General features: G+C 49.4%; 1 protein-coding gene across 1 annotated transcript in view; it reads left to right on the top strand.

Moving 5' to 3' along the window:
- The first annotated feature begins 339 nt into the window (after positions 1-339).
- Positions 340-24,397, top strand: part of CALB2 (calbindin 2) — a 28,676-nt gene continuing 4,618 nt past the window's right edge. The window contains exons 1-9 of the mRNA XM_049622938.1: positions 340-482; positions 12,582-12,658; positions 15,223-15,312; positions 18,476-18,556; positions 21,810-21,866; positions 22,448-22,525; positions 23,009-23,064; positions 23,378-23,417; positions 24,158-24,211. Coding sequence (XP_049478895.1) covers positions 389-482; positions 12,582-12,658; positions 15,223-15,312; positions 18,476-18,556; positions 21,810-21,866; positions 22,448-22,525; positions 23,009-23,064; positions 23,378-23,417; positions 24,158-24,211 — 627 coding nt within the window. The 5' untranslated portion in view covers positions 340-388. The remainder of the gene's footprint in view (positions 483-12,581; positions 12,659-15,222; positions 15,313-18,475; positions 18,557-21,809; positions 21,867-22,447; positions 22,526-23,008; positions 23,065-23,377; positions 23,418-24,157; positions 24,212-24,397) is intronic.

Raw genomic sequence — 24,397 nt, 5'->3', positions numbered from 1 at the left:
CTACCCTTATTACTATTGCTACTGCTAGTAACAATACCTGGTAGCTGTGCTGAAGAAGGTCAGAGAGAGGCAAGAGCAGCCTCTCCCCGCTCTTTGCACCGAAGGGCCCCTGCTTCCCTGGCCTGGCGGCGAGCGGTCTTAGCGCCCACGTGCGCGTCCCCGGCGCTCCCCGCGCCGCGCGCCCACTGGCCGAACCGCTGCGCGGCCGCCGCCCGCCGAGACCCGGGCTGATTCTCTGAGCGCGCGCGCCCCCTGCTGGCGGCCGGGCGCGGGCGCAGCCTCCGGACTGTATATAAAGGCAGCGTGGCGCGCAGGACCTGGCCGAGTGCGGGAGCGGAGCCGGGCGCAGGGACAGCGCTGTGCGCCTGAGGTCTCCGAGCCGCTCGCCATGGCTAGCCCGCAGCAGCAGCCCCCTTACCTGCACCTGGCCGAGCTGACGGCGTCCCAGTTCCTGGAAATCTGGAAGCACTTTGACGCAGACGGTCAGTAGATCTCTCAACTTCTGTGCCCATTGGCCCCCAGGGAGCCTGCGGTGGAGGGGAAGGGGACTTTGCTGATGCGGGCAGGTGTACGTTGGTCCCTGGGGGTGTTTGGGTAGCAAAACCTTTTGAGGTCGGGGTCTGGAGTTTGGGAAACACCTGGCTGCTCTGGTGACAACTGTCAGCAACTTTTCTTCCCTGACACAGACGGCAGAGAGCCCACCAGCTTCTGCAGCCTCATTCTGGGCAAGTTGGAGCTTTCCCAGGGAGGAGGCCTGGGCCAGCAAGGCTCCCCATGATTCCCCCTGCCATCTTACCTTCCCCGCCTTTCTCTTCAAGGTAATGGCCTGCCTTCAGCTGCTGCAGCCACAGGTCTCAAAAGCCCACTCGTTTCTTTCTTGAGGTTCCCCTTTTGTTTAATACTAGGTTACCCCCCACCTCCCCCCCGACCCCCGTCACTGTCCTGGAGGCTGAGGCGAGCTGGGGGATACCGAAGGGAAACCCCTGGCCTCCCCAGAGTGATTGGCTGGGAGCGGGAGTGGAGAGTGACATCGGGGCCCTGAACACCCCTTGGGCTTCCTTTGCCCATTTCCCATCCTCCCTGGGCAGACGAGTCCCGTACACAGCAGCAGTAGGTGTGGTGGGGGCAGGGGTGAGGTACAAACCTGACATTCCCTCATGGTGATAATCCTGGGTGCTTTGGGGTGACACCATCTCTGGGTGGGGGAGGCACAATCTTAAATGCAACTGAGATATCGACTTACCCAGAAATCGAGGGCTGGACTGAATGACCTTTGGAGGTGGCTCTCAGCGCTGGCATTCTAAGAGTCTATGAATGGTCTGACTCCGGCATAAAGTGAGGCCCCCCTTCAGGAGCTTCTGATATCACTAGAAATGTTTTCTCCACCACTCCAAAAAAAATTAAGTGATCTGATTCCCTTCTCTGAATTCCCGGCTGGGGTTGGCATCCAAAATGTTCTGGCATCTCAGACCATTGGCAGGGTGGTGGCTCAGGGTGTTTATCCTGGGATTGACAGTGAGGGGGATGGGAACCAGAGAGAGGATCAGTCCCTGGTTCACTTAATTCTTCCCTCCTCCTTTCCTCACCTCCCTAGAGCATGAAAATGACAAAACAGAGGCCCTCCGCCCAGAGCGCTTGGAGAGGCAAAGGTTAATGTCCAGGGATGCTCATTAGTAAAGTTTTGTTTTCTTGGAGCCAAGCAAAGGACTGGGTGAGCAATACCTGGGCTAGGACAGTGATCTGCCTGTGAATTACTGAAGGAGGTGGGTAGACTGTTACATCTGTAAAATGGGGCTAAGGAGGGGTTGTACTTCCAATCTCCAGCTTGTGCCATAAAACTCCCTTGGTGAAAAGGGCTGTAAGGTGCAGCCTCTTAATATTCCAGATGACGTGCACCTTCCCTAAGGATCCTTCTGCCAGTTTATCTGCACCAGAGACTTTCAGGATTCAAGGAAAGTTACCAAGTGGCCAAGGTTACACCACCGGCCTCCTGCCAGATGAGTCAGCTATAATAAACAGAGGACTCCATAGATCTACTTCCCCCCTATGCTCGGGGGGACAGCCAATAGCACTCCCAATAATCAGGCGACTCCTTACATTTATCTGAGACCTCGTACTGTTCAATATACAATCACACCTTCTTGAGTCCCACACTGTGAGGCTGCTGGGCAGGTCGCGGTTCTCCTTGTGCGGACAAGGAACCAGACACAAGGCGTGAATTCTCTGAGGTTGTATAGCAAGGTAGTAGTGGGGCTGGTTCCTGGCCAGTGTTTATGCCCTACTTTTTGGACATGCGTTTGGGTTGGAAGAGGGTTTTTTCCATGATGATAGGTACAAGTTGCCCTCTCATTTGCCCACAGAAGAGCCTCCACAATCCGCAGGCTTGGAGGTGATGGACAGTTCCTTTAATCTCAGAAATGGGTCCTTGTCTGGGCTGGAGCATAGCTAAGGTAGCACTGGACACAATAGTCTTGAAAGGCCCCCAAAGCCATTGTGCCTCTGGCTGTCTCCTCCGAAATGAAAGGGGAGCTAAATGCTTGCTTCTTGGTTCCTTGTCCACCAGACACCCCGTTGCCCTCTCTGGTCATGGCCTCAGGGAATTCCCAAGAAAGGGCTGCAGACCTAACAGAGAAAGAAGACAAAAGGGCTTAAAATGCCAGAGATGGCTCAGAGGTGCTTTAGAAAAATGAGGATACGGTCAAGTTAGCATTCTACTAAAGAACCCAGAATTATTAGGCTGTGGGCTGCCTTGCTCCATACCTTCCTTACCCTACCTGTCCCGCATACCGAAAGGCTACTGGGGAGGCCCCAGTAGCTCCCTGCACTATCTGCTCCCCCACCAGCACCCCGCTTGCTAAGTCTGGCTTCTGTTTTCATCTGGGGGTTTCTTCCTGATACAGAGTCCCCTGCCACTCACAAACTTAAAGAGCTCTGGCAGGCCTCTCTTTTGCAGCTCACAGGTCCCTGGAGCCCAGTTAGGCACAGCCACCAGGGGTAGGGAGCCACCGCCCCACTCCTCCTGGACCCCCTAGGAAACAAAGACAAGGAGATCTAGGAGAAGCTGAATGCCAAAGAGAGTGGAGATGATGTGGGGGGCTCTGACTCTAATTCAGCCTATTCCTAACCAGGAGAAAGAGTCATCCTGGTGACTTTGCCCTAAGAGTTAGAGTCTTTTCAAAATCATCATCAGTCTCATGGTGGAGGAAGGAAGGAGTGGGTGTTTGGAGAGAGAGAAATTGGGACTCAGAGAGTCAAAGTTCTTTGTACAAGATCACACAGCAAAGTTGGGGGCGGGGGCCAGGAATCCTGTACCATCCCTGAACCCTTCCTCCTCAGTCACCCAAGTTCACGCATTTGGGGGAGATTCAGATGTCATCTCTCAAAGGCAGAGGTAGGAAAGACAGTAGCCAGGCACACCGTATGGCCCACGTGCCACTTCCACGCTCTGAGTGACCCTTCCATGGCCCTGTATATCTGAGTCCACTGCCCTGTTGTTACCTGCTCACTTCTTTGTCAGGAATATCCTCACTCTGCAAGATCCAAGCAGCTGAGTGGTTCTGATCAGACAGGCCACCAGCCTCCTGTTCTGCTAGTGGGAATTTCCATGGAGAACCAAGTCGTGGCCCTAAAGGGAAACACCTTAGCTTTCAGAAGCAACTGAAATCATAGGGATAAGATGGATTCTCTCCCAGAGGCCAGCAGACATCCCAGATCCAAGTAGAGAATCCCACTCACCCTAGGAATCTATCTGACATAGGTACACTTGTACCTATGCAAAAAGTGGTATGAGAAGGAGTCTCTTACTGAGTTCTTTGGAATACTGAAAATTTGAGGGGGAATGTGCTTCATTAGTGAGGAGAAAAATGAATTGCGCCAGTCTTTAGAGCAGAATATTATACAACCAAGCAGAGTGAGGTGGGTCTTTTGTACTGCTGTGGGAAAATGTCCAAGATGTACTATTAAGATTTTTTTTATGGGGCACCTGGGTGGCTCAGTTGGTAAGGCGTCCAACTTCGATTCAGATCATGATCTCATGGTGTGTGAGTTCAAGCCCCATGTCAGGCTGTGTGCTGACAACTCAAAGCCTGGAGCCTGCTTCAGATTCTGTGTCTCCCTCTCTCTCTGCTCTTCCCCCACTCTCTCTCTCTCTCTCTCTTTCTCTCTCTCTCTCTCTCTCTCTCACACACACACACACACACACACACACACATAAACATTTTAAACATGTAAAAAGAAAGATTTTTTAAATGGTAGCTGGATGATTATAGTATGACCCCATTTTCATTATTCATGAGGCAAGTTGCTGGAAGATACTTGACAGAATATAACATAGACAATAGAGAACAGTGGTTCTCTCTACAGACTGGCTGAGATAAAATTAAAAGGCATTTGCTTTTACTAAGTTAATTTCTGTCATGTTTGAAAACTGTGTAAGAGCTTGTGTTTCTTGTGTTCATCTGCCAAACAGTAAAGATGTAAAAAGTTATTTATCTCCAGTTGTGGGAATCTTCCCAGACTCTTCTGGGCATTCGTCTGCCTCCAGATGGCCCTGGTGACACGGGGTGGTTCTCAAAGCCTCTTGCAGAGAGGAAGCTGTGTTCCCTATCTGTGTGGGCCTGCAGACCTTTGAAAATTAGGGAGAGGGAGGCCCTGCCCTTTCTTCCCTGCTCTGCCCTCCTACACCCAATGGGAGTGACAGAAACATCCCTAAAACACACGCACCGCGAACACCCTCCAACCCGAGCGCCCAGGCAGGCTCTGCCAGAGTGTGGGTCACTGCTAAGTTTGTGACCTGCAGGGAGCTAAGCCATAGGGCCTCACCCAGGTGGAGAGAGAGGACTGGGCCACTCGCAATGAAATACTAAATGAAGGCTCCTGGAACAGTGAAAAAAGATACTTTTTTTTCCCAAACAGGGTTACAGAATATCCGGTATATATTATTTACACAAATACTACAACATTTACAATGCACTATAACTGTGCTATTCATAAGGTGACTATAGGACTCATAAAAACGACTTCTTGGCACAAAAAAGTCAGAGGCATCTGGTGCAGGGAGCCAAGTTCAGAGTTATCTGAGGGAGGCTTTCTTTTACCCGTCAAGCGAATCTCTGTCAGGTCCATGTGTCCATCTGGGAGAGCAGAGCATAGATTTGGGGTTTGTGATGGCAGGATGTGGGGTTCTTTGGAAGTAGCCTCCTGTCCCATCCAGAGTAAGCCCTAGGAATCAGTCCCCCGCTCTGCTTCACCCCTCAACTCCCAAATGCTTTTCTAACAGTGCCCTTTGGTATGGAGTGTTCACGGCGTGCTGGGCGGCCCTGAGCTGGTGGCCTCCATGTGTGCCCCAGGCCCAGCAGCCTGCCTCCGGGGGGTGATTGCACCAGCCAGGGAGGCACTGGGGCTCCCCAGGGAGGCAGCCCTGAGACCCGTTTTGACAAACAAAACGCTTGAGCCCGCCTCGCCAGGGCAGCCACCAGCCCAGGGAGCCTACGTCCCTGCCCGCTCACCCTGTTTATTCCCCTTTAGACTCCAGTGGCTGCACTCGCTGAGCCCCTGAGGGAGGTTTCCAAGGCTAAGAAGACCCCTCCGGGAAATCTCTTCTAACACCTGGGGAGCCAGAATTACTAGAGCAGGCGCGAGGCTCTTCAAAAACAGTGCCTCTCCCTGGTGGCTCTCCTGGCCAACGGCATCCCATGCCCTCCTTTGCCCAGCCAGGCCCATCTGGGGCCTCTGGCTTCGGCCCTCCCCCGCTCCTCCCTGGCTCTCTACTGTCCTCCCTCCTCTCTCGCCCAATCTGCCCATCCTTCTGACCTCCCCCATGCCTGGGAATCGGCCCAGCGTTAGGCTGCCAGATGTCCACAGGTTCAGGGGACCCAGCCCAGCCCCAGAACCACTCTTCCAGAAGTGGCGCAGCCCAGAAACAGATTCAAAGTCGTGTCTGAACATTCATCCAGTAGCTGTTTGCACTGTGTTTTTTCACCCCTAGAAGTCACTGAGGTGACTGACAAAGAGAGAAGACAAATGCAGGTTTGGACAGAGGTCGTCCCTGGGATGAATAGGACACCAGGCTCTATGCTGTGACTCATCTCTTTCCCTCTCTCTAGCATCCTTACCTGTCTGCTTACCTGGCCGAGTCCTGAAGACCAACCAGCAGGGGTGGGGAGTAGGACCCTCTTTGTAAATGGTTCACACCATGAAAAGTAATATTAGTATCAGGGCAGGATCTCAGGAAGCCAATTTCTAGCCCCAAAGGGTGGTGTTTGACTGTCTCAAAGGGTGCTTAGTCTGGGAGGTACAGGGCTGTTTGCCTTGCCATAAATTCGAACCCCAGACAAACAACCAAGTGGCTTGGCCTCATGAACACTTTCTTAACGAGGAGTCTGAAACTTCGTAACTCCTGTCCTCAATTTCTCTAACCTGTGCATCACAGAGAGACACAGACAGTAGTTCTCAAACTTGAGCATGTAGGAGGGCTTGTTAAAACACAGATGTCTGGACCTCACTCCCAATGCTTCCGCCTCAGTGGGTCTTGGATAGTGCCTGGGATTCTGCATTTCTAACAAGCTCCCAGGCAATTCCAATGCTACTGTTCCACAGACCACAATTTGAACAGCAGGCCCTTATACTCCAGACCTACTAAATTGGACTCTCCATTTTAATAAGATCCCCAGGCAATTCTTGCACACCTTAACATTTGAGACTCACTGCTCTAAAGCAGTCCTTAACCCTGACTGCACGTTCAGATCACAGAGAGAGCTTTGAAAACATGCCCACAAGAAGTCCCCATCCCATCAATTAAATCAGAAGCTTGGGGCGAGGGGGGGGGGGGGGGGGGGGGGAGGGGAGAATCAGGCAATGGTGTTGTTTTAAAAGCTTCCCAGGTGACTCTAATACACCTCCTGGGCTGAGAACCAATGCTCTAAACTCTGAGCTGAAGAGTTTACAGCCATGGACTGGTTCAGAAGTCAGAGTATAAAAATGATGCTTTCCAATTGTATGAGATTTTACATTTTCCAGAATGCTCTCACAACATTACCTTGTGTGGCTCTCACAACAGCTCTATAAAGTAGAAAGGGCATACATAGTTATACCAATTTTAGAGATCAAGAAATTGAGGCTCGGAGCCACAGAGCTGGTGGCTGTTACCTCTTACTCCAATTTCCCTTGCCTGTTCAGGTCTTAGAAACTCCGGATGTACACACAAGTCTCAGTGAGAAACAAGTCGGCCTCTTTCCAGCATGGGGCAGAGCAACCTTTGGTCAAGGCTTTCCAGTGTCTGTGATCAGCTTCATTGTAAAACAGTTTTGTCTCACTTTAAATTTGTGGAAATTGAGGTTAGGCATCCGACTTCAGCTCAGGTCATGATCTCGCAGTTTGGGAGTTCAAGCCCCACGTCGGGCTCTGTGCTGACAGCTCAGAGCCTGGAGCCTGCTTCAGATTCTGTGTCTCCCTCTCTCTCTGCCCTTCCTCTGCTAATGCTCTGTCTCTCTCTCTCTCTCACTCTCAGATATAAACATTAAAAATAAATAAATAAATAAATAAATAAATAAATAAATAAATTTGGGGAAATTGAGGCATGGTGGTGAAGAATGGTAGCAAGAGTACAATAAGGAAAGAGGCAGGGTCCCTGACTCCCACCCAGCCCCTTCCTAACATTCACAGGAAGTGGTTTGATAGGAAGGTGAGGAGTAGCAGTTGCTATGGTAACCACATTCTTGTCAATGCCCATCCACATGAGATTTTTGAGATTTTTGTGGTGGCTGGTCACCCCATGCCCTGATAAGAGGGTCATAGAAAAAGCAATGCATTTGTCTAGTGCTAGAGTCCTCCCTGGAAGGATGTTGGCCAGCCAGACAGACAGTAGCTGCCGCCTGGGTGATGGACGGAGGCGGCTCTGAGGGAGATCAAGTAGCAAAGGCCTTTCCCCCCCAAAAATGGAGGATGCTCCTTCCAGGCCCACAGCCCCTGCCTCCCTATCCCATCTCTGCTCTTCTCCCTCCACCTTCAGCTGGTAGATCCTGGCCATTCTTGTTTGGCTGCCTCACCCCACTAGACCATTAAATGCTCCCTGGGAACGAGCCCACATCTAGAATTATCTACAGCTCCCTGAGCACCGGGCACAAAGTTGAACTGTTGTTTACTTCAGACAATATATGTTTGTTGAATTGAAGCACCTTTTGTCCCTTTGCTGGGTGCACAGAGAGGAAGCGGTGGTGGGATATTCAGCAGGGTGAGAGGGGCTTGCCAGCCTCTGGGACAGTCCTGCTGCCCACGCTGTGCAAGGTGGATCCAGGGAGGGGACTGGTTTCTACCGTGGCACTATCCTGGCTCCTCTCCGTGTCTGATTTTACGCCTCCCTTTGTCCTCCCTGCCCAGTAGCTGGGGCTTCTCAGAGAGGCCTTCCCTGCCCACCCTATCAAGCAGCCCTGGCAGGTCCATCTCTGTTCTGTTGCCTCATCATTCCTTCTCCTTGCTGTCCATCTGCCCCTCCCTTATCCCCACCCAGTTAGAACATAAGCCCCATCACGGCACACCTTGTCTACCTCACTTTTACATCCCTGGTGCCTAGCATACAGCAGGCACAAAGTGGATGCTCAATAAATGTTGAGTGAATGAATGAGTGAATGAATAAAACCTAGATCAGGAATTAGGATACTCCAATTCTGGTCCTGCCTTGCTGTGTGTTCCTGAACAGATTGCTTACCTTCTCTGTGCCTCAAATTTCTTTGTCACAAGAAGAGGATTCTGTTCTGCCCTGTTGTGATCCTGTGTGTCTGAAAGGATTGTGACAGCTTGGAAGACTGGAGCTAGATCTTGTACATCGTCATACCCCCACATGGTAACCTACACAGGGCCTTACACATAGTGAGGCTTCAAATGATCTGCTGCAGCAAAGAGAGAAGCAGATGTGCTTTGATCGATTAAAAGTGTTGTATCTGTGAGGAGTAACTGATATTCACAAGTGTCCGTGCTCTCCTGCTGGGCTAGGCGCTGGCTGATTGTCTGGTTCTTAAGGTTGTTAAACCACCTTAAAACTTTTCTAGAACAAGAATAAACACAAATACACGTATGCTTTGTAAATTTCAGAGACACCCCAAGGAAAAGGCGGGTCACACAGGTCTGCACCTTGATGCTTTTCTTCTTCCCGTTCAGATTGCTCAGTGGGACATGGCTCAGTGCTGGCCTCATGTGCTTCGGCCTCCCTCTGCACCCCAAACTTTACTAGCCAAAGCAAGCAGCCCAAAGCCAAGGTGTTCCCCAGCCTGGGCAGCCAGCAGAAACACCGCCATGATGGTAACGACCACTGGCATCTCGGAGGCTCATTGTGGGCCAACACATTATCTGTGTTATTATTCCGTGGGTCTTCACTGCCAACCGTGTGAGGAAGGCACCCTCATTAGCCCCGTTTTATAGGTGAGGAAACTGAGGTTCGGAGAGGCGACACCCCAGAGTGAACCGGTGAGTGGTAGAGCCAGGAAGATAACTGGGTGTGGGTGCCTCCACGAGAAGTGCGAATGACCGCCCCCACCCCCGCCCCACCCCTCCACGGCAGGTTCGGGAGCCAGCGGAGAAATGACAGTGCGTTGCTGCCACCATGCAAAGCAGGAGCAATGGTGGTGAGGGGTGCTGTTCAGAGCTCAGTGGCAGCTGCTCCTTCAAATCCATTCTCCTGCATCTGGGGCTGACCCCTTCAAGTCCACGTCCACCTCCTCCTAATACACTCACAGAACAGACTCACACTCCCTCCTTCATGCGTCTGTCCCACCCCGCCTTGAGGCCCACCTCTGGGGCCTCTGCCGGTTTGAACCCCAATACGTGCTCACAGTGCCGGCTCTGAGCCCCACTCCAACCCAGCCCCAGGCTTCTGGAAGCTGTGCCTGGGCCCAGAATTCATCTCAGCTTTCCGCCTCAGAAATGGGGGAATAGCCAGACCACTGCAAGGAGTACCGAGGAAGAGAAAAATTGCTTGTTCCTTCAACTCAGAGTTCTCATCAACTAGACTGCCTTCTTGCCAAGAAAGCCCTTGGACCTTCCCTCATTCCCCCTCTCCAGCTGGCCTCACAAGCCATTAGACACGCACACTCATGAGATTCCAACTCTCCCAAGAACGATGACCACTGTATGCTCTGTGAAAAAAGGAAATTCAGGTCTTCCTTCCCCACACCCTAATTACAATCACATCTCCCCACCCCAGACAAAAGTACATCATTTATCTCCCCCCTGTTCTCTGCATGCAATGTGTATTGTGGCGTCTTCTCCACTAGAGGGCTCCTCTCTGGTTATTTACTGGGAATGGAAATTCTCAGGGGATGGGGGGAGGGGGGAAGTTAAGGGGGAGAAAGACCCTCCCCACACATACCCCATCCCCAAAGGCCAGGATAAATACTCCCTTTTTTATTTTCTTTGTGCCGTTCGTAATTCCAATGCCCTTGAAGAAAAGCTACCAGTTGACTATTCTCTGTAAGGACCGTGCTCAATTGTTTTAGATCAGATTTGAAACCTGACTTTAGGCCAGTGGTTTCCAAACATGACTGCACATGGAAATCACCTGGGAAGCTTTTTTCAGAAAAAATCATGATGCTTAGTTCATACCCCAAACCAATGACATCAGCATGTCTGAGGGTAGGAGCCAGATGTCCATGTATTTTTTTTTAAATCCCAGGAGAGTCCAGTTTGCAGGAGTGTGGGGAGCACTGCCCTAGACCTGTCTGATTTCCCAGCCACAAATGCCTCCTCTCAATCACAGCAGAGACTAATGATCATGGCCATGGACTCAGCTAACCCGGTCTCTGGGCTATCTGGATTCAAGACTTGAGAGCCTAAAGGGTCTCTCGCCTGTCCTGATCTTAAAAGTCAGGCCCTGACCTTGGGGCCCGGTCCAGATAATTGCAGTTTTCACCCAGATTCTTATACACAGGTTCTAGTAATTGAACTCAAACAACAGCAGCATTTACCGTCCACTCAATGGGTTGGATGATGGGCTTTACATACAAAATCCCATTTAATTGTAATTACTCATTTTGCACATGAGGCAGGTGAAATGCCTTTCCACAGTCCTGCAGGTAATAAGTGCAGAACAGGGCTTTACTCTGTGCTCACAGACCTCATGGCCTCTGCTCATTGCCTTGCAGTGGGTTGTCTCCCCTACACGTAATCCCGGTGACCAAGGTGCCCCCAGCCCAAAGGACAGATGTCCTGCCTTTCTCCTCCCACTTTTCCTCTCTGTGTTAGTTTCCTGAAGCTGCTGTAACAAAGTACCACAAACTGGATGGCTTAAAACAACAGAATTTTTTTTCCCCTTACAGTTCCAGAGGCTGGAAGTCCAAAATTAAGGTGTTGGCAGGATGGCTTCCTTCCAGAGGCTCTAAGGGACAGTCCTTCCGTGTCTGTCTCCTAGCTCTTGGTGGTCACCAGCAATCCATGGCATTCCTTAGCCTGGAGATACATCACTCCAGTTTTTGTCTCTGTCTTTACGTAGTCTTCTTCCCTGTGTGTCTCTTTGTGTCTTCACATGGCCTCCTATAAGGACACCAGTCATTGGATTAGGGCCTACCCTAATCTAGTATGACCTCATCTTAATTGGACATGGTTTTGGGGGGAGGGGAGAACACTTTTTTTTTTAATGTTTATTTACCTTTGAGAGAGAGAGAGAGAGAGAGAGAGAGAGACGCAGGGGAGGGGCAGAGAGAGAGGGAGACACAGAATCTGAAGCAGGCTCCATGCTCTCAGAGCCTGACATGGGGCTCGAACTCACAAACCATGAGATCATGACCTGAGCTCAAGTCAGATGCTTAACTGACTGACCCACCCAGGCGCCCCAGGGAGAACACTTTTTTTTGAGGGGGGTGGTACAAGTGAGCAAGGAGCGGAGAGAGAGGCTCGAGAGAGAATCCCACAAGGTACAGACAGAGACAGAGACAGAGGGAGAAAGAGAAGCAAGGCTCACCCAAAGTGGGACTTGTGTTTTACCTGAAGTGGGGCTCATGCTCACCCGATGCAGGGCTCCAGCTCACCCAAAGCAGGACTTGAATTCACAAACTGCGAGATCATGACCTGAGCCGAGGTCAGATGCTTAACTGAGCCCCCCAGGCACCCAGTGTGGAAACATTCTTCGACTCAGTACATCCTCCTACTCCAGAGCCCCAAATTCTGCCTCGGACCTCACTCACCCTTGTGACCAGGGCCTACCACCTGCTGACAAACCCAGATGCTGATACCTTTTGTCCCCTGTTGGATTCTAGCTCCTGCTGCTTGCCCAGCCAGTTACGGACAGTTCCCAGCTCTGCTCACTTCTACCGGCTTGGCCCAGATGGTGGTCCCTCCCAGTGTTCTCCGACTACTGAATGTACACCCCCAAAGATACACAGCTATTAATCTTGCAGCTGTATCAGTTGCAAACACCCTGAGGGCAGGACCCACATCCCTAACACTACACAGTCCAAGGCTAACCCAGACACCTGCTTGTTGACCAGTGAGGAGAAGTTCTCCACGAAGCCCCTCACTTCCCCATCACCCCCACCCCCATCAGTCTCACTATTTAGCTCTGAGGTCAATTGCTTTGTTCTTTGCTTTCTTCACAGGAAATGGGTATATTGAAGGTAAAGAGCTAGAAAACTTTTTCCAAGAGCTGGAGAAGGCAAGAAAAGGCTCTGGAATGGTAAGACCAGTACTCTGTCCCATTGTTTGATTTTTCTATCATCTAGCCCATGGCTTTGAGCATTGTCTGTCCCAAGTTCTGTATCTCTTAAGCCGGCCTGACATCTCTGGTTTTGACCTTCCAAGTTTTTCTTTTATTTGTAAGGATTTTTTTTTTTTAACTGGAATCATCCCTTGAAAAGAGAGCCTTGCTTCAATATCTTTGGGTGTCTGGGATTGAGGGGTGTTCATGAATGGATACTAGGGGTTAATGAATCCCCTCAAAAAACTGCAAAGCTTTGTGTCTGTGTATGCGTATATAAAAACTTCATTTTCCCCTAAGGAATAGTCCAGAGTCTAAGATTCTCAGAGGGATCGTGACTCAAGATTGGATGCCTCGGGGGTTTCGAGTGTCTTTATTCTAGACCAGAGTTTCTCAGCCTCAGTACTATTGACAGGGCTGGGTAATTCTTTGTTGGGAGGATGGGGTTGTCCTGTGCATTGTAGGATATTTAGAAGTATCACTGTCTCTCCCTGTGAGGTGCCACTAGCATCGCCTCCAAGTTGTGACAATCAAAATTGCCTTCAGACATTATCAAATGTCCCTGCGGGGGGCACAGAATAATCCCCACTAGAGAACCACTGTTCTAGACCAGTCTAGAATCCTCAGCAAGGATCTAGGGGCAAACAGAGGATTGCTCCAAACCAGTATCTGAACCAGATAGTACTGACCAGCCTCATTCATGGAGGTGTCAGACTGCCTTTCTCAGCCTGCCTGAAGCAACTCCAAATCGCGTCCCCACCCCTTAGTGGCAGGGTCATTATTTCCCACAGTACCAAGCTGGCCCTATTAAATTCACTAAGGCCTTTGGAGGACTGTCTGAAATACTGAAAAGCTAAGGTAGTTGGAACTAGTCTGTTGTGGTTCCCATGTCTAGTTCTCAAATATACATAATCAGATCCATTCCCTACCCCAGGTCCCACTGGTCCTTTGGCGGTCTCTCTGCTTTCCCCTGCTGTGTGTCTGTTGGCCAATCCGTTGCTTATTAGCAAGTCTTCACGGCACAGTTTGGGAGATGAGTCACAAACCCAGCAAAGAGCTCCTGGTCCAGAATTCAACAGAGTGCCCAGTGAGGAGGAGGTCCAGGCTATGGGCTTAGGCGATGGAGGTGATTCATGGGTTTGTTTATCAACTGTTCTCCCATCACCCCTCATTACTAGGATAATGAAGCCTGGAGGACAGAAAATACAGGCTTCAAAACAGATTCTGGGATCATGGGGTAGGAGGAGGAATGTGTTTTTATGAAGTGCTTCTAGTCTGAAATCTTAGTCATTCCCTTCCTCAGAAGCCATCAGGGGTGATTCTCAAGTCTGTCAACAACAGTCTCAACTGACACCACCCAGGACTGGTATTCAGAGCAGCTGTCCTATGCTAGAAGGAATACTGGCCTTAGAAGCCAGAGCCACAAGTTCCAATTCTAGCTACACCAGCTGGTGACCTCGGGAGAAGTCACTTCACCTCAGCCTCCATGTGTGTGTAAAATGGACAGGCCTCTCACCTCACTGAGGCTGTTGTTAAAGCTAAATCAGATGACCACATCTGTGATAAGAGCCTCGGATCATTCTGTGCACACTTGTAAGTGTAAAGCAATACATATTGTTGAATAAATAGTGATAAATTGAAGCCAGTTCCAAAGGTAGAAAGCAATTGAAGGGATACAGAAAAGACTCTAAAGTAAAGAATTAGTAGGATTCTCCTGCGCCCAGTTCAAGGAAGCACACAGAGCACCCAGAGTCGTCATAGAGGCCGAGAGGCATCAGCTGCCCAAGCAGATTCACCATTGGTTAGGGATGACGAAGAGCTCATTAATGCATATAATTAAATCTGCAGCACCCAAACCAGGGTAAGATTTGAGAATTTCGGAGAGCCTTAGATTTAAGATAGGCAACAATGGGCTAAAGAAGCTTTTGAAGTTCTGTGTCTTTGTAATGGTCACAATAATCTAATGGATGATTTAAATTACCTTGGCTTTCTGAAGAATTTCTCCTTACATTCCTCCTGGGATGCAGTCCGAGTAAAGAATATCGTGAATTGCTGTTAGATCTGAAAGAAGAAAATGCACAATTCACCTTTCTCGGTGCAGTGCTTAGTACCTACTGGGGGGCACTGGAATAAGTTGGGTTATATTACAAGCTGCCTTGGTAAAATGTTGGGGCCTTAGTTCTCACATCTGAGTGATGGGAATGAGTCCTCACCCTTCTGATAGAGCTGTGGTTTAATCCCATCTCAAAGGCAGAGGGAGGGGCATGCTTAATTACACAAATTACATGATACAGGGGCATATGTCCTGTCCCTCTTTGAACATCATGTGACTGAGCCTCGAAGAAGAGACTACTTAGATTTGGAGGGACCTTGGCAAGGAGAAGAGTGCAGCCCTGACCACTCAGGGCGTTGGCCCAGCCTGGTTCTGTGCCTGCATAGTTGGGGCGCAAAATGATTTGCAATGGTGCTGCACCCAGCAGGTGAGAGATCCACGGTTCGCATGGGGCCTGGCAGCACAATCAGCCCCATTTGTTTTTCTCCAGATGTCAAAGAGTGACAACTTTGGGGAGAAGATGAAGGAGTTCATGCAGAAATATGACAAGAACTCGGATGGGAAAATCGAAATGGCAGAGGTGAGTCCTATTGTCCAGGCTAAGAGCTGGGGCCGGGGGGGGGGGGGGGGGGGGGGAGCGTCCTGTGCCGTGGGCAAGCATCCTTTCTACACTTCCCAGTGAGGTGGTGGTCTAGGAGCCCCCACCCCACCTCCGACACTTAGGCTGACCAAAGAGAACAGGTGGGACTTTTTCTGTGTCTCACAAGGAAAGAAGCAACAAACACTGGTTTAAGACAGGGATGGAGACCTTAAATGCTCTCAGTGTCCCCACAGCTATTGCAAATGTGTGATGAGCCCAGCTTAAGAGAGAAAGGAGGGAGACGACTGGAGAACAAGAGAGTTCATGCCCCACCTAAAGGCATCCAAAGGCAAAATTTTTAATCAATTAATTATTGCAACACATAATTTACATATATAGCAGGTATAATTTATATATTTATATATACATATATACATTTATACATGCACAGATATATACATATTGTTAAAATATAAACTGAGGCCTATTAAAAATTTAAAGAATGGGGTACCTGGATGGCTCAATCGGTTAAGCATATGACTTTGGCTCAGGTCAAACTCATGGTTTGTGGGTTCGAGCCCTGCGTTGGGTTCTGTGCTGACAGCTCAGAGCCTGGAGCCAGCTTCGGATTCTATGTCTCCCTCCCTCTGCCCCTCCCCTGCTCACACTCTGTCTCTCTCTTGAAAATAAACATTAATTTTTTTTTAATTTAAAAAAAGAGTTTATTTGAGCAAAAATTGATTCGAATGAGGCAGCACCAAACCAGAAGTGGCTAGGAACACTCCACCAACAGTAGCTCGGGGAAAGACTTCTATAGAGAAGAAGTGGGAGCAGGGCAAGGAAGTTATTTGATTGGCTATAGCTTAAATGGTTATTTGGGAAAGCCTAGTTGGCTGTTTTGGCTGCTTGTTTCACCTTTGGATTGCTCACAAAGGCCACTGAGGTATTAAGGCCACTGCGTTTAATGGCTTCCTTGTTTAATGAAACAACTTATGTATACACACACATACGTTCATACATACATATATACATACTTACACATACAAATATGCATGTGTGTGCGTGCCTAACCGAACAGCTCTGGCAGTTAGTTGGTGACCTGTGTTCTAGAGGTCAAGAATAATGATGGCAGCACATGAACCTGGGCATAGCTCCTCCCAGGGTGGACTGGTTGGGAAGCTGCCTTAGGTCAGTGCCCAGGAAGTAGAGACTGAGACAGAGATTCAAGCCGATGGGACTTACTAAGAGACAACTCCCAAAAGAAGGGAAGAGTGCAGCAGGAGAGGGCAGAGAAAGGAGCTTAGGAAGGATGTGGTCTCAGCTGGATCCTGGTCGTGGCCTGATCTCACAGGGAGCTCTGCAGTGTAGATTGTGCCACAGAGTTGGTCTCACCTTGAGGCGAAGCATGGGGTGGCCCTTTGTACTCCCATTTCAGTCAGTCATTGGTACAGGCAGCTCCCTCCCCCTTTGGGGGGGGGCGGGGGGGGGGGGGGGTGACTGGGGCAATGGCAGTTTGGTGGAGGGCAGCTCTCCTGCATGGGACAGCTATGAGCCACTACAGTCATCCTTCACATCATGAGGGATGGCCCACCAGCCTAAGCTAAAGGGGATCTAGAAAACGCACCAAGGGCACAGATTCCTAAAGCTGCAAGTCTCAAAATATCTGGACTCAAATGGGCTTCAGCCAGGGGTCACCAGACTTTTTTCTGTAAAGAGCCAGATTATGGTTAATGTTTTAGGGTTTGTGGGCCATACATTGTTACAATTCTTTCAATTCAGCCACTGTGGCACAAAAGCAGCCATAGACAATATGTAAATACGTGGGCGTGGCCATGTTCCAGTATATGTTCTTTTATAGAAAATAGGCACTGGGCCAGACTTGGTTCATGGGTCATTGTTTACTGACTCCTGGTTTAAACTATGAGAGGGTCCTAATGAGAAAAGCCATGGGAAAGGTTGGCTCCGGATGAAGGAGTCCAGGTCCCCAGCACTGCTTCTCTGCAGTTCTTTTTTTTTTTTTAAAAAACAACTAGCCTGTCAAACAGGTTTTGCTTTTTTTTTTTTTTTTTTTTTTTTTTAGTTTATTTGAGAGAGACAGAGACAGAGACAGAGACAGTGGGGTAGTGGCAGAGAGAAGGAGAGACAGAATCCCAAGCAGGCTCCACACCCTCAGCACAGAGCCCGATGCAGGGCTTGAACTCACGAACCGTGAGATCATGACCTGAGACAAGATCGCGTTGGGTGCTTAACCAACTGCGCCACCCAGATTCCCCATTGCCTCTCTTGGTTCTGTTCTCTGCCGCCAAAACAGGTTCATCCTCAGTCTGGTAAACAGGATGGCTGCAGCATTCCAGGCAGCACATCCACACACAACCACAAAGGATCCACCTCATTTGGCCCCTCACAGGTACAAGGAAACCTTTCCCAGAAGTACCCTTAGCACACCTCCCCTCACACTTCACTGGGCAGAGCGAGATCACATGCCTACCCATAAGCCAATCATTGACAAGAGAAACAAGAGCACATGTAGCTGACCCAGCCCAATCAGAATGTGCCCGTGACCAGGGGAAGCCCAGAGCGAAGTAAGTGGGGGACTGGGGGATGGCCAGCAGTGTGTGCTGAACAAAGGTATCTGCATTTTCTAAAAATCAGATTTGCTGAGGTAAACTTACATACAATAAACTGCATCGATTTGAAGTGTACCGTTCCGTGAGTTGAGGCAGTTGTGTACAACCATGTAATTACCACCCACGATCAACATACAGCATTTCTATCACTGTCAAAATGTTCCTCCACCTGGTGCGGGCCATCCTATCCTAGGCAACCGCTAAGCTAGGATTAGGTTGCATTTTTTAGAATTTTATATAGATGGAATGAATGCTCTACTAAGTATTCTCTTGAGACTGGATACTTGCCTTTTAAAGTGGCACCAGTTTCCTGTCCCTCCAGCTGCTCATACTCCTAAGAATCGGGGTGACCCAGATGCACTTCTCAGAACATCCTTCTTCCCTTTTGAAGGACGAATCTCAGAAAGAAAGCAAATTGCAGCTCCCACGCTGCCTTGCCACTGGCCATTTAACCATCCTCCCCACAGGAAAGGCTACTCGCCCACTCTCCTGGCAGGGCCCTCCGTAATGTCTCTGTTGCTCTCTGGCCCCCACAGCTGGCGCAGATCCTGCCGACGGAGGAGAACTTCCTTCTGTGCTTCAGGCAGCACGTGGGCTCCAGCACTGAGTTTATGGAGGTGAGGCCGAGGCGCTGCCTTTCTCCCATGTTCAGAGCCAGGCCCACCCAGATGCCAGGGAATGGTCCCTTGGGAGATGGTAAAGCCCTCCGAGCCCTACTCACCAAGTGGGGTCCGTGGACCAGCGGCATCAGCATCACCATCCCCTGGGTGCTTGTGAGCAATGCGGAGTCCCCGGCCCACTGAATCAGAAACTACATTTTAACAAAATCCCCAAATGATATGTGCACGTCAAAGTGTGGAGAGTATGGTGAGGATTAAGTGTGGTCAAGTACCTGTGGGAAATGCCGTGTACACACTTATCTCCCCTTTGGGAACTGGTCATAGACATTTGCATCTTATGGTCTCTGAGAAATCCTGCAGTGAAGAGGCCTGTTTCACATTATTTGGCTCCAAGATCTCACATGATTTGTTCTCAGTAACATTAGTGTCCCTTGAAGTCAGGGTTCTAAAGAGCATGCGTGGGAGCATGGATTTATGTGCCATCCTGAAGATGGAAAAACCCAGGGAGAATTCCAGCTTGTGGTATCCTCCAGTCCTGATTTTTAACTGTAGTCTGCGCTTCACTGCCCCCCCCCCTTTAAAATAGATCTTGGCAACAGAAATTCTTTGAAATCTTCATGTGAAATAGAACATCCTTACTCACGTGTCTTTTGAGTAATATTCAAACGATAGATTGAACCATGTGAAATTGTTGCTATTTGACCATTTTTGATTTACAAAAATTCCAAATTCCATATGGCTCAACTAGATATATTACTAATCCTGATACCTGGAAAACTACCAATTATTTCTTGGTATTTTTCTGGGACTCTGCACCCTAGCCATTCAATGTATGTGTCCCTCACAGTGAAACTCAACCCATACCCCACACACACTGCCTGCTATGATAATGACTGGCCTTCAGCTTGACTCGAGTTGCCATTCCTCGTGTTAAATCCCTTTCCAGACACCGGTAATCCCCTCTCCGTGACTTACTGCCCAGAACCCCACATGGCATTGAGTTCCCCTCATGGATAAAGAGTTGGTTGGAAATAACCGATTCTAAGGGCAGAAAAGTCATTTTTTAAGTGGCACCTTGCCTAAGCATCAGATACGGATTTCACTGTATGGTGCTTTAAAGAATTTTCTCCAGTTTTTTTTTTGTTTTCAAGATGGCAAGATTCCATAGCTAGTAATTGAATCTGGATTTTGTTCTTAGTCCATTCTCTTGCCTATGGGGGTGGGGGTGAGGAGTCTGCATATACTTGTAAGAATGCTGCTTTTGTGGGTGTCGATTTTGCTGTGTAGGAAAGGGAGAGTTATGCCTGATGGCTCCTTCACTGATAGGAAGGCAGCCAAAGACTGGCTTCTATTCTACCTCTGATCTGGAAAATGGGGATGGCGATAGCTTGCTTAAATGCTTAAAGAGAAGCAAAAAATATCTTTCTCTCTGTCTCTGTGTGTCAAAATCATTAGTGGCTTCTCTCTGTGTAGCTGACATAATTCCATATTCTTATCTGTCTTCATCCTTTAATCCACAGTATAACTGCTGAGCCAACACCCCCACCAAGTTTCCTGAGACCCCACCATCCCACAGTACCACCCCCCTGGGTTGTTCATTTGCTCCATTTTTATCAGCTGGAAACATGAATTGGTCCCTCTGCCGCTCTGAAAGCCTTGTGCTGTCAGATAGCTCTGTCCCACTGCTAAGCACAACATTGTAATTTCTAATTTTAGTGATGCCTCAGGATTTCTTTGAGATTTCACAAAGCCCAGGTCTCTTGAACTCTTTTCCTTGAATGGGAAGAGAATGGCCCACTCACTGATGGACGAGCACAAAGTACTGGTGGGGAGAGAAGTGAGCCGCGAGCATGGGGGTGGAGAGCGTGGGGGTAGGGGAGGATCCAGGGAGGGAGGGAGGTCAGACCCAGTGGGAGGATCTCTCCAAAAAAAATGCGAAAAGCAAAGTGATGCTTTGCTCTGAGTGAGGACTAGGGTCCCTTCAGGTTACCCTCCTTTTAGGAAACTTAGGGGGTGTCTGCCTTTTTTCCCAGTCAAGACTCGGATGAACTAAATTCTAATGTACTAAGTATATACAGGTGGATGGTGAAGTCATACTTGTAAACCTGCACATATTTCTTAGTACTTTCTCAAAGGCAGGCTTTCTGGGCATCAGAAAGAATATTTTGATGGAACCAGAGCATTTTTCCCCCCAGAGAAAAGACACTCCACAGTCAGATACCAGCTATCCAAGTTGTCTCTGATATAAGGCTGCCCTTTTGTTGGGATTTGCTTGTGTCTCATAACGTTTTAAAAATTCAGGATAAAAAGAAAACTATCAGATATCCTGATCCACAACTATACCAGGAGAATTACACAGCCTTGTTTGCTGGTATGGAAGAAAGATCCGAGGATATCCATAAACTCACACTCCTGGCAATAAAAGGGAGAGATGGCATGGGAAGGGGAAGGGAGGCAGGAGATCCAAATTTGGCAAAATAATTTGTGCTTGCTGACTCTCATAAAACCAAGTGTCACTGGTGTCCAGTGTGCAGTCTGGAGCTGAGGGAGAAGAGAGGAAAAGCCAAGGCAAGAACACTGGAAAGAAAATAAAAGAAATATGATCAGGCACCAACATAGATCAAAGATTTGGGGAAACGGGGTTCTCTGGATTGAGCAGGGAGAGGGGTGGTTTCCTTAAAAACAGAAAAAGGAATGCTTTTCTATCACACAGATGGGGAGTGGCCTTGGGATACTCCAAACAAGCGGACTGTACTACAGTTCTGCTCTCATGCAGACATGGCTGCCATGTGCACCATGATGGGGGTACAGTGAGGTCCCCCACCCAGAGAATGAGAAGATTTGAGAGCAGTGAAGGGACACGCTATATACCCACAGCAAAAATTGGATCCATCAGATGTTAGTGCTAGAAGTTGCTTTGTTAGCACCTTAGAAAACCATTCAAAAAAACAAAACAAAACATAACCCTAGTTACAAAATGATCCAAAAAGAGACCCAGGCTTTAGCCAGATAGAGTAGGGAGACCTTGTCCGAGCAGGTTTTTTTTTTCCTTCTCTATGTGACCTTGGCCAAGACACTTTCTCCCATTTCTTCTGTGCCTTGAAAGGGACTGGGCTAGCCCATCTCCATGCCCCCATCCCACTGTAATATTCTTGAACATCAAGACCCAGCCCAGTCCATTAAAGGAAATTGGAAGGAGGCTTATAGATACTGACAGGTCTTTGCAACTGGGTTGGCATTCCCATTGCAGGCTTGGCGGAAGTATGACACAGACAGAAGTGGCTACATTGAAGCCAACGAGCTCAAGGTAGGATGGGCCTGGGGGAGGGCATGGAAGGCATGGAGAAAGGGACTGAGGCCACAGTTGGTGGTAGGTGTAAGGAACCTGGGGAGGGAGGAGACGTTGGGTGAGGAACATGGGTTCGTGTTCTGCCTAGGAACACTTAAGCCTGGCTCTGAATTGGTGAACATATTCAGGACAGCCATGTGAAATCAGTAACCTGGAGCTGCAGGGCCACGGAGTTCAACCCGACTGCACTCCTTTGCACGTCAGTGCCCAGGACAGGCACCTCCAAGGCAATCCTATCAGATTGGCCTTCTGACTTCTACATATACCCCTACATTCCTCTGGAACTAGTGATCCCCAGGCACTGCTTAGCCCTGTGTCCTGGGCCCTCTGAGAAGCCTATCTTATGGGGTGAAGTTGCATCCAGGAGCTACCTCCAGGCCTTCATGGTCATTCCACAAGCATTAGGGATTACGGGATTATGAAGGATGGAAACCATACAAATGGTAGACCTCAGAAAACAACGTTGACTAACTGAACAAGTAATGAGGGAAGAACTACTGAATGAGTCAGGAGCTCTGAAGAGACCTTTTGTATTCTAGGGATTTCTGTCTGACCTGCTGAAGAAGGCAAACCGGCCATATGATGAGCCCAAGCTCCAAGAATATACCCAAACCATAGTAAGTGGGCAGAAGTGTCCCTTACCCCTCCAGGGGCATAGGACTGGGGCCCCAAGCCGGTGGGATTCTGGGTTTTCAGGCTGAGTCTTCAGGCCCAGGTGAAGGGACTCCAGTGGCAACTGGCAAAAGGGATGCTAGTTCATGGCCCCACACACCCTCTCTCTGAGATCCTCACTGGGCTAGTGGGAGACTGGGAGCATCTGTTTCCATGACAACCTCCACAGCTCCAGGAGAGGATGGGCTTGGGGAGGGTGGGCCTTTGGTGCTGGCTGGCTTGTTTCTGTGGCCCTCGCCCCGAGAAGGGGAGAGAGGAGCAGTGATCAATTTAGACCATGCTGGTCCCTGACCTCCAGGTGACCTCAGAAGAGGCAGGAGGCCACCCCACCCATCCTCCTTCCTCTCCAGTAGAAGGGGATGGCAGGTCAAGGTCCCACATGAGAGGTCAAAGCAAATAACCCAGGCACCTCTGTCTGTCCTAAACAGCTACGGATGTTTGACCTGAACGGGGATGGCAAATTGGGCCTCTCGGAGATGTCCCGGTAAGTGCCTGACCTCACCCCCACGATCACTTTTACCAGGACCTGTGCAGACCATTCCTGTGCCACCTGCCCTGGCTCTAAGACCAATCAGCAGGGAGAGTGACAGTTCAGGGGTCCTGAAGCTCAAGACCAAGCTAGATAGAGTGTCAGTACCTCAGTGTGTCTGCCTCCCTCTTTTTAGAACTTGCCACTAATTCCTAAGTGCTCACAGATGGTTCCAGAAGTACAGGCACTGCTTCTGCATCCCCCCACGTGCAAGTTGTTCTTGCCTCTGCCCTGTCTCCTAAGCTCTGCTCTAACACTTTCTTTCCAGACTGTTGCCTGTACAGGAAAACTTCCTGCTTAAATTTCAGGTAAAAGAACCACTCTGCTTTTCTTCACTTCCTCCCTTCCCTCATCCCTGTGTGCTTCACTCTGCCACCCTCCTGTCCACCCTCCACACACATGTGCATGCATATATACACATGCGCACTCAGACACATGCACTTGCTCACTCGTGCACACATACACACGTGTGCATGCACACATACAGGTGCACAGTGAGACGTACTTACTCATGCACACATACGCACATACGTGTGCACACACAGACACATGTGCTCGCTTACTCATGCACATACATGCACACATACACGTGCACACAGATACATGCACTCACTTGTACACACATGCACACATACACATATACATGCAGACACATGCTCACTCACTTGTGCACAAGTGCACACGCACGTGTGTGCATGCACACATACATGTGCACACGTGTGCATACCCACATATACGTGCAAACACACACATGCGCTCATTCACTCTTGCACACATGCGCGCGCACACATACATACACATGCACAGACACACGAGCTCTCTCACTTGTGCATACATGCACATGTGCACATGCAAACATACACATGCAAATGCAGACACGTGCTCACTCACGTGTGCACATGCACACACATGCACGCATACACGTGCACACACAAATGCACTCACTGATGCACATGCACACACACGCGTGCACAGACACATGCCCTCACTTGCACGCACACACTGTCCAGGGCTTTTGCTTCTCTCTTTAATACATTGGACCTTACAGGGCATGAAACTAACCTCTGAGGAGTTCAATGCGATCTTCACATTTTACGACAAGGTAAGAGGGAGGACAGCATGCGATGGAAAAGCAGGGGGCCCCATCCGCAGGGGAGCACCTGGCCAAATGGCTCAACCCTGTCCTTCGGAATCAGGAGGCGCTCAGTACTGCGCCCTTGGTGCCAGGTCATAATTGTGCACTGGAGCCGATTGTTTTGCTAAGAAGTTGGGAGTGAGAAGGCCTCCT

Source organism: Panthera uncia (assembly GCF_023721935.1).
Source record: "Panthera uncia isolate 11264 chromosome E2 unlocalized genomic scaffold, Puncia_PCG_1.0 HiC_scaffold_20, whole genome shotgun sequence".
Taxonomy (NCBI): Eukaryota; Metazoa; Chordata; class Mammalia; order Carnivora; family Felidae; genus Panthera; species Panthera uncia.
Note: the sequence above shows the minus strand (reverse complement) of the source record. Positions and strands in the feature narration are given on the sequence as shown.